The 10,541-nt window shown below is 33.9% G+C and overlaps 1 protein-coding gene across 3 annotated transcripts; it reads right to left on the reverse strand.

Moving 5' to 3' along the window:
- Positions 1–475: 475 nt before the first annotated feature.
- Positions 476–9,504, reverse strand: LOC306874825 (mucolipin-2-like). 3 transcript variants are annotated; one of them, XM_079425097.1, is made up of 14 exons: positions 9,394–9,504; positions 8,219–8,378; positions 7,726–7,899; positions 7,208–7,361; positions 7,049–7,127; positions 6,864–6,960; positions 6,680–6,779; positions 6,458–6,570; positions 6,137–6,286; positions 4,892–4,993; positions 4,605–4,727; positions 3,941–4,147; positions 2,475–2,629; positions 482–1,247 (listed from the first exon to the last, which is right to left on the reverse strand). In XM_079425097.1, exons 1-14 carry the CDS (start codon positions 9,474–9,476, stop codon positions 1,211–1,213), a joined length of 1,734 nt encoding a protein of 577 aa, XP_079281223.1. In that variant the 5' UTR covers positions 9,477–9,504; the 3' UTR covers positions 482–1,210. The 3 variants fall into 3 exon arrangements, with proteins under 3 accessions (XP_079281224.1, XP_079281223.1, XP_079281225.1); XM_079425099.1 differs by having other exon boundaries at positions 8,299–8,378; positions 9,394–9,491; XM_079425098.1 differs by lacking the exon at positions 8,219–8,378 and having other exon boundaries at positions 476–1,247; positions 9,394–9,496.
- Between the last annotated feature and the right edge of the window lie 1,037 nt (positions 9,505–10,541).

A 10,541-nucleotide genomic window follows, 5' to 3' on the forward strand; every position in this document is an offset into this window, starting at 1 on the left:
ATGCATTGTCTAATGTATCAAGGGTATGAAAATTGACCAATATAGGATACTGTATCCTACAAACCATATTCATAAAGAGATTTGTTATTTTGGTACCATTGTTCTGCATGTCTTCATTGTGGTTGTAAATATAATGTAAATGATGGTCTGAAAAGAAAAAAAAGTTTAATTGTAGCCTATACCATGAACAATAAAATCAAAGTAAAATTGTGTTTTTACCTGGTAGTCCAGGTAAATCACAGATTTCAGGACTGAGTTTCAGTTCTTATAGAAACAAGAAGTGAAGCCGTCATTCTAAAAACAAGCACTTCTGATTTACTTGGTTTTTGAGGTCAAGAAAGCACCTTTTGCAAAACTCTCTCTTTTAAGAACCCTTAAAAACGTCACCAAGTTTCTAGAGTGCATTTTAGCATGATATCTCATTTTAATGCTTTGAATAACAAAGCAACCCAAAAAAGAAAAGCACACACACACAAAGGGTCTCTTGTAGTTTGCAAATACAAAATACTTTTTATTATCTTCCATTCCCTCACCCAAGGTCTTTCTCCCATGTGAGCAATTGCTTACTAAGCAAGTCACGTAGGAACTTGTCTGCCTTTCCTGTTAACTGTGGGATGATAATGAGCCGCGATTCACATCTTGATCATCTCTACCAAGCCAAAGTTGCCTCGGCTGAGTGACCAATGCATTCTTAGAACTCCGGTGTTGCACATACACATTACAGTCATTCCTTAATCTTTGAAATATTTCTAAACACATTTGAGGTAACATGCCAAAGGGCTGATATAAAAATCAACACAAATGTGTAATTTGAAGTGACTATCACAATATACAGACAATCCACATAAATAATATCATAAAAGATATTTCCTCTACTACCCAACATTAAACAGGGATAATTTTACAGATTGCACATCAAAATGCATCCAACATCATCTGCGGTTGCCATTTGACCCACAAAACCCACATTTTTTGCTCTTAATTGCATTGTAGTGCACTTTGGCAGATATGATTTGGCATTTATCCGTTTGCTAATGTAGGTCTTACCGGTTCCTAATGAAATTGCCATGTTCACAGGAAGATCTTGCTTCCTGTGTAGTACAAGAGCCATGTACATGGAGCGGTAAACATGTTCACATAATCTTTCCCTTATTAAGCTGCAAATCCATTGCAGTTTTCAGTAGATTCAACACTGAATCAGTCGCAATGGTCAACTGATGAGAATGATGGTGTCGTCTTTGGGAACCCTGCAGAAAGAGCACAAATTAGGTATATTGTGACCCATTTTTTTTCGTATAGGTCTTTTATTGCATAGATGATCTGAACCCAGTCTTTGAAACGGCTTCTGTTGTCTTACAATTTTGAGTTCTGATGGTTTTTCAGTGCAGATTTTGGTTGCACAGCTTTCAGCCTTCATATAAATGTGGTTGGTTGCAGTTTCCAAAAGGAAGTGAAACTAAACATTCTTAAACTCAATTTTTGAGTCCTGGAAACTTTGCAGGTTAGTTTCGTTGCAAATTAGGTAAATTCCTTAAATCGAACTGTCCCTGTAAGTCTTTTTGTTAAGAGAAATTTTGGCTATATTCTATTTATATTCTATAGTTTGGGATTAGTATTGAATTAAATTAAATTGATTACAGTTGTTGCAAAAATAAATTACATTTAAAATAAAATAATAATTTTTTTTTTTTTACTCTAGGCCTTTATATTTTTGAAAATATAAATGCAGCCTTGGTGAGCATTTACTTCTTTCAAAAATAGTAATAATAATAATAAGATAATTGATAATGGGGGTGATAAAAGATGCAATATAGACTGAATCACTCAGCCAACCAGGAATAACAAGTTCCTTTTTCTGCCAGATGAAAAGATAATGAAATATAATTCTGGTCCACTTGTTGAGCAGGAACACCAGTTGATCTAATCTGAAGAGAAGATGGAAGATTCTCGTAAAACCCAATTTAATCCCAAAGTACTGTAATATTCATGCTGAAATCCAGTCAGTGCAGCATAAGTGGCTTTTAACCTGATATTTAGTCTCAGCATCAAATTATAGCGGGGCTTTCCATCTCATCTGACACTGAAGCAAACAATGAGTCCTCCATTCGGAGTTCAGTTTCACATTTTCTCGCATTTCAACCCAAAACATCTAGAAACTTACAAGACAAAAAGCTCTGGCAATATTCCCCAGAGGGAAAAAAAAGCTCAAAACAATAATGGGCATCATTATGGGGGCAACTTTTTCTTTTCTAAACTCTCGTTTGTTTATCGTTCCTGCAAGGCAAGAGGAAGCCTTCTTGATTTTTTATTTTTTTTTTCCCACAGAGAACATTTCTCTGTAATCAGCACTTTGCTGGGTGTGTCTGTCTTTCTCTCCCACCACTAATTCAATTTCTCATGCCATAGTGGGCTGACCTCATCTCTGGAGAAAACACTGCTGCTCTGCAGCTGATATCTACGATTATATACTGTACCTTTTGCAGCAACACAGCATAACTGAAGGGTGGATGGACTCTGCTTCACCACACTCTGTGCCGACCCCCTCCTGCCCTTGGAGGGGGAAACCCTCTTTCTGCCCCATCAGAAACCGCTGGAGCTCTGTCATGGGGAAGCCTGTCGTTTGGTAACCCTAGACAAAAAGTAGTAGTTGATATGAAGCGCTAAAAACAAGTACAGTATAGTACAGCTTTTTATTTTTTTGAATTTCATTCAACCTGCAGAGTTCATCTAGAAATGAAAATTATGCCACCATTTACTCACTACATGTTGTCCTGACTCAATTTATTTATTTTATATTTTATGAATTAATTTTATTATTAATTATTTAAAAAGAAAAACAAAATACAAACAAAAACAGAATAAAACTAAACTAAAAACCCAAACAAAAAAAACAAACTCCCACAAAAAACAAAAGAAAAAAATAAACCAAAAGCAAAGCAAAAAAAAAACTAAACAAAACAGAACAAAACAAAACTAAAAACTCAAACAAAAAACAAACACCCACCAAAAAAAGAGAAAGAAATGACAAAAGAAAAGACAAAAACAAATCAAAAGCAAAACAAAATCCAAACAAGGAAACCAAACACAAAAAAGAAAGAAAAAAGCAAAAACAAAAACAAAAATGTACTTTCCCTTTCCTCTGATATTTTGTCTAGTTATTATTATTAGTAGTAGTAGTAGTAGCAGCAAGGTAATTAGTTAGATAGATAGTTAAGACTAAGAAAAAAAAAAAATGGGTTTGTAAAGATATACAAAATGATGACAGTTTTTAAACAAAAATGAAAACTGTCATCATTTACTCATGTCTTTCCAAACTCATTTTATTATCTTGTGCAAAAAAAGTGGCTTCCCTTTAATATACTGGAACCCTTAAAGGGAAGCCACTTTTTTTGCATAATATTATAATATGAGTTTGGAAAGACATGAGTAAATGATGACAGTTTTAATTTTTGTGTGAACAAAAATGTATATATATGTATGAAAGTGACGTGACATTCAGCCAAGTATGGTGACCCATACTCGGAATTCGTGCTCTGCATTTAACCCATCCATAGTGCACACACACAGCAGTGAACACACACACACCGTGAACACACACCCGGAGCAGTAATCTTTTAAGAGAATAAATAAAATATATTTTTTCCACAGTCATAGACACTCATTTGCTCTATTATTATATCGCTAATAAGACCTCTTCCTTCAAACACTAATTTCAATAACAACTAAATGTATTTATTATTAGTTTTTTTTTTTTTTGTGGGATAGTGGAAGGGGGGGGGGTGGAATATAATAGAATAAAGGGGGATAACAAGAGTTCGAGACGTTTGCAAACCGGTTCAAACTCGCATCCATGTAAGCATTGTAGTGCAATGTGTTGGAACGTGTGCTAATCACTAAACCATGAAGAAATACTAGTCACAGTAGGTTAAGCTGATAGTACCTTGATGGTCTCGTAAGCGTCTGTGATGAGGGCGATGAAGAGACTGAGCACCATGTAGATGAAGAGGGAGATGAACGAGTAGAGATAAGCTCGGCTGAACAGCCACACCATTGTGTTCTTTTGCTCAAACTCTGCAAATGTAGGGAACATGTCATCCCCGTTGACTAGGGAGAAGAGGCACTCTGCCACACGACTCAGACCTTCAAACTGACCCGCATATGTTTGGTGAACGCATGGGAGAAAACAGGAGAAAGTGTGCATGAGACAAGTGTGAAAACTGACAGCTAGCAGTATAAAAATACATTATTCATTAAACACTTTATATAATTATGTGCGTGTGCAAATATGTATACAGATTAGATAGATAGATAGATATAGATGTTTATAAATGATATAATATAAAATATATATACACACATACAAACCATTCTTATTTTAAAATACAAAAGGTACCATTATTCTATTCTATTCTATTCTATCAATATATGGCTTCTTAAAACTATAAGTGAACATATACTGCCATCTACTGTACATAAGAAAGACTACAAAATTAAAACAAGGAAGTATGTTGCAGTACATCCATATTTCAATAGTACACAATACAAACCACAAACATTTACCTAGTGGGTTTGTTGGTTTATTTAGTTTTGACAACTTTATTTACCTTCTCATGGTAGGGTCCCAGAACAATCCAGCCACAGAAGGTGTAGCCGAGGTAGATCATTCCTGCGCAGCAGCAGAAGCGCAAGACTTTTGGTAAGGCTGCTCGCATAGTGAGGATAAGCACCTGTGTTGTCATAACAATATTTTAGGGCCCTAATAAATGATTAGTCTTTAAGCAGTTAATACTGTTATATGACTAGAGGTCAATAAAACATGTGCGTCACTTTGGCCAACTTGCTGTACATTTACTTTCATGTTCTTAATGTGATTTTGTGCATTTTGACTTGCATTGTATTTTTCGAAATATCCCAGATACCGTATGACGCCCACCCAGACCATTAGAGTTGATGTTCCCAGGAAGATGCTGCAGACATCATAGTTAGTCAAGCTCTGTGAGGAGAAAATAACTTTATTAGTGTTTCGAATGTAGGTCAAACTCGTTCTTCCATGTGAGTGCAAAGTAAACATTACATAAAATGGTTTAATTGCCATGCCTTAAATCACCCTACAGCACAGGCCCAAAGTCTAAAGACTACTGAGTGTGTATCTGTAAGAGAGTTGCGTAATGCCATGAAAAACTGCTGTTTAAGAAAACATGAACTGTGAACTATAGAAACTAAAAATCAAATAATTTGAGTATATTTTACTCCAAATTTAAATTACCTTTCAAAAATAATTGAAAGAAATAAAAACACTAATATAATTAATACATGACAAACAATTTAATTTTATAGTTTCTGTTTCCAACTAACTTTATAAACTCAAATAAAATAGTTTTCTTGAAAATTAAGAACATGTTCCCACCTAATTTAGATGACAAAAAATTATTTAAATAAACAAAACAAAAACACCAACATAAATAAATACATAACATTTTTTAAAATTACATTTATAAAGTGTATTTCCAACTAACTAAACTAAACTCAACACAATTAAGCACATTCTCCCTCCAAATTTAGATGACCTTTTCAAAAAAAGCTAAATGAACAAAATAAAAACACTAATATAATACATAAATACATCCATAACAATAAAAATATTTAACTGTATAAAGTGTTTATTTCCAACTATCTTTAGAATGTCAAATCTGATGATTTTAATGAAAATTAAGCACATTTTCCCTCTATTTAACTACATTTGATTACCTTACCAAAAATAAGGACAAATTCATAAATTAATTAATTTACAAATTTAAATTAATTAAAAATGATAATATGTCCCCCAAATATAAAATGATATCCGTTAAAATTAAGCACAATTAAAATTAAAATGACCAAAAATATAAAATAATTAATTATTTTTCTAATACTAATTTTTATACTAATATTTCACATTCAATGGACTTTTCATGAAAATTAAGTATATTTTCCCTCCACAACTACTTCACAATAAATCATTTTAAACAATAAATAAAATTTAAATATCTAATGTAACAATAGTAATAAAGTGTTTAATATAAGCTATTAAAAATATGTTGAATTTAATAAAATATCCAATGCATCAGTGAAAATGCTTTCATAAAAAGAAAACCACCTTAGCCTGTATTTCCATTTTTAGTATCGATCCAATGATGGCCAAAACATCACTGATGATCACCAAGATGTACCAACCATTCAAGAACTCCCTCTGATCATCTTCACACACTTTCTGATTATAATTCTCAAGACAGAAGCTAGAAAACCGCTGCAGAGAGAGGAAGTGACACATGAAGGAAACACTGACAGGCCACAAAATTATCAGAACGGCATGAGTTTACATTGAGTCACTATGCCAGAACATCAAAAATAACTGATGTAGATTTAAAAGAAATGTTTAACATATCTGTAATATTGACAGAATTTAAAGCAGGTTTACCTGAAGTAACCTCACAGCGAGTATAATGGAACGTGTGCAGAGCACTGCAGAGATCAGACAGACTACAATAACAAAGCCATCGAAGATCAGGAGGTAGTGAGTGCTTTTCTGAGCTGAAAAAGACAATAACGAACCATCAAGATTGCACATGCCCTCGTCATATCATTAAAAACGTATTACAATCAATCATTGAGCATTCATAGTTGATGATTTTTCACATACCAGTTCCTGAAATCTTCCAGTTTCTGCACACACTACTAACAGCGTCAAAATCAAGGGTCAATTTCACCTTCCCACTATGACAACTGTTATCAAAGAGAATCTGCAAAAAATCAAAGAGGATTTATTCAGTATTACAAGCTAAAATGGATGTAATTGGATTTTTGTCCCCAAAAATGGACCTTACCTTTACAAAAAACGTGTAACAGTCTGGCAGCTCATGAGAGCGAACAGTTTGCAAATTGATTCCTTTGAGCGCGAAAGTGATCTCAACATCGACAAGCCTGTACTTCGAACAAACATGAAAAATTCAAACGTGAAAATTAAGAGTATTGTTTAAATGCTTTGGGTATATAGTTTAGGTTTACAAACCTATAAAAATCCAGCTCAAAAAATGAAGCGTTGTAAATTCTCCATGTTTTAGTGGACTCTGGATCAAGACTCAAGCAAACTGGAAAGACAAAACACTTCAGTTTAGGCAATATAATATTATTAATATTAGATATTCACATTTTCTGAAAAACATGTCACCTGTTTCAAGCTCGGCATCAATATCATAAGCTTCCTTAGACGGTTCAACGCTGCCTTTCTTGTAGCTCTTCTTACAGATGATCAAGGGCAAAAACATTTCATTCTCTTCAGCGTAACTAACAGGACCTACAGACAGGTTTCCTAATTGGGAATACTGTTGAACAGATAGATAAATGTTATATTTTTTACTTTTTCCCCTCGCATGAAGAAAAGAGTAGCACTTTTAATAAATATGTTCATAATTGCGTCCACTCAAGTGGAGAGGGGCAGGCAATTTTGAAATCACATGACCAGCTAAATATTATTTATGTTATTAGAATAATCTTCCTATTAACAGCCATTTTCTTTCATACAAAAAGACTTTACAAAGACGACTGAAACCTTTTGATTTCATTTGATGCTTCATCCACACTACTAGGTATCAGTATATGACCAACAAAATTGCCTGCAACATAAGTAATGCTAATAAAGTAGCAGAGGAGGAAAACGTTGTGGAGAACAAAGAGATAAATACAAACCTGATCTATAACATAGTGTAAACTATCATATACACTCTGTTTGGTATAGACAGCAATGCTGTAGTCATCCTCATCCACACCACTGTAGCCCTTTAGAAACAAACTCTTAAAGGCCATGAGGTTCTCCTCCTTGTAGGACACCACAAGCTGGTTATTCAGTCCAAACAATATAAGCTTTGAAAAAACAATAAAAAAAAAAAAACAGATGTTCAGTCTGGCTGGTGGAACATTACGGCTTTTTGCGTACTGTAGCTTTTTGAAAATTCAATTATGATCACATAATGAGAAATCTTTCAAGAAGTCAGGAAGGGTTTACATATAAAGCTGACATTAAAAAAATGTCAATAATAATGACTGTGTTCAAGCAGGTTTCCTGCACACTCCCCCTGCCTTCCCTTGGTCAACCCCCCCCCCCCCCCCCCCATTGAGTGGTTGAGTCACTGTTGCTGTGCTAAGCTTGTTGGGTTAAGCAAACAGATAACCCAATAAATACCTGAAGTGTAATCATGAAAATTTTCAAAATTTGCACTGCTAATTTCCATGGTAACTGTCGCCGTGTTTTGTACTTCTCACAAGGGCTCATGAAGTAAAACCGCAAGTCATCTCTCAGTATTTCTTCTGCCAGGGGATCAGTGGCCATGGATGTGGAGACACTGTATCAAAATATACAATATATGATCCAGATTGACTTTTGAATTCATTTAAAAATTATATGAAATAGATGGTTAGTAAATAGATGGGGGGGGGGGGGGGTATTTTTCATTGCATGATGTTTTATTTCATTCTTTTAATTACTTCAATATTATTCTAAAATGTGAAAAAAAAAATTTAAAATAAAAATTATTTTTGAAAAACACTATCATCTTATATTAATAATGAGTAAATTATCATTGTTGTTATTTTTATTTGTTGTTGTTATATATCATTTTATAAACACTGACTCTCCAATAATAAATAAATAATATAATTAATAATAACACATTATTGTTGTTGTTGTGTATTATTTAATAAATATTGAATCTTCATTTATGCATTTAGCAGGGGAGGGACAATAATAATAAAAAAAACAACAACAATAACAACAACACAGAAGTCATTTTTATATACAAGTTAAATTACAGTATATAGACTTCTCATTGACCAAACTTGGTCTTGTATATCCTCATGAATACAGTCCGATAAGCATGATTTGTGATATATATTTGAGTTCAAACAGATGATAAATTAACTTGAAGTGACACATTACCCATGTGACAGAGCTCTGTTTAGGATGAGGAAGATGGAAGGGGTCAATGAACAAAAAAGTATAGGGAAGGAAAATGAGTTGCTCAGTAAGCATTTCTTAAACTTTAACGGAGCCTTTATGAATAATTGCAAAACCTTTGCACTGCCTCTTAAAAAACACTACCAAAGGTACAAGTCCAAGGCTGTGCTGTGTGCAACGTTAGTTACAGACAGACTACAGTTTATTGAATTCATGAGGAAAACACTAGCAAAGTTTACAAGTTTTAACCTCTTTGCAGAGCCAGAGTATTTCAATTCTGTTGTGTGTTTTATTAGACCCCCAAAAAATAAAAATAAATAACACTACTTGTTCATTTTTAACTGTTTATTTGTCATGCAAAATAATTTTACATAAATAATTAAGTAAAACCTTGCCTAACTTACCTTGACACGTCAACTCTGGCGCCCTGGCAGTACCTATCAGACATTTCCATGCCACCTGTTATCCGAGCAAAACACGTTTCCATCCACAAGCGTTCCGTGCCTTAAATTACTAAATAACATCGCGTGTGACATCACAGCTGGAACAAGTTCAACAGCGCCCATCGACCAATCAGGAACGAGGAGGATTCCCCATGGGCGTGACCTCAGTTGCTCACTGACTTGTGAAACGTCACAAAGAGTCGATTGAGGAGCTACAGAGTCTCAATATAAACACTAACAGACCACACGGTATTTTAATACAGCAAGCATGCTTTTAATGAGTGAAGTGAATAAGGGAAGGTAAAATGTCCTTTTTGGCAATGCTTCCTAGCTGAAGCCTTTCTTAAGCGACACACAAGGTTTTTGAACAGCACTTCTGTGGAATAAAATCACACTCACAGTCGATGACTCCAGAAAAATGTTTTATTCGACACAGAGTGGGTCTCCCTCTTAAGGATTCCACCATGTTGATATGTCAATAACAGTTGTGTCAAGCAAGTTAATAATAATAATTACTTTTACAGTGCTTTCCAACAGAGCTCACTTGCCAAAGCATAATCACTTGCCAAAGCATAATCATGCACATACATGTAAACAAAACAAGCAAACCAAACAATATAACAATACATTAACGACACAAAGGCCTGAGTGTGAATGAATGAGTCTAACTGGGTAAAATAATAAAGTTGTTCATAATGAATATGTATGATGAATGAGAGAAAAGTAAATAATAATAATAATAATAATAAAAGAAAAGAAAATAACAATAATAAAAGAAAAAAGTTTTGTGAAACAGCAGCAGCTAATTAAACTTCATACATCCTGGCCAGTGGGTATCAGTATAATGTCCATAAACAGTAATAGTATTTGGACAAATAAGACCCTGCAATTTTCAGCAAAGTGTAGAGTACCAAAAAATATATATTTAAATTTCAGAGAAAACAAAACAAAATTTTCCTACTGGGCTTACTGCGCAAATCAATATTTTGTTATTTTTCTCACGCTGAACAATATTTAATGCATCTGCATTACTGTAAGGGTAGGTTTAGGGTTGGGGTAGGTGTAGACGTTAATAAAACAATCTAATAGGTAGAAAAAAATATTTATTG

Source organism: Barbus barbus (assembly GCF_936440315.1).
Source record: "Barbus barbus genome assembly, chromosome: 9".
In the NCBI taxonomy this organism is placed as follows: Eukaryota; Metazoa; Chordata; class Actinopteri; order Cypriniformes; family Cyprinidae; genus Barbus; species Barbus barbus.

Bases quoted from the DNA above. Each gene is read 5' to 3' on its own strand.
- LOC306874825 (XM_079425097.1), bottom strand. From the start codon at position 9,476: ATGGAAACGTGTTTTGCTCGGATAACAGGTGGCATGGAAATGTCTGAT. The intron at 4,994-6,136 runs GTGGTTTTCTTT...TTCTCCTCACAG, and splicing joins AAATGGAAATACAGGCTAAG to AGCTTGACTAACTATGATGT. The intron at 4,728-4,891 runs GCAAGTCAAAAT...ATGACAACACAG, and splicing joins GATATTTCGAAAAATACAAT to GTGCTTATCCTCACTATGCG.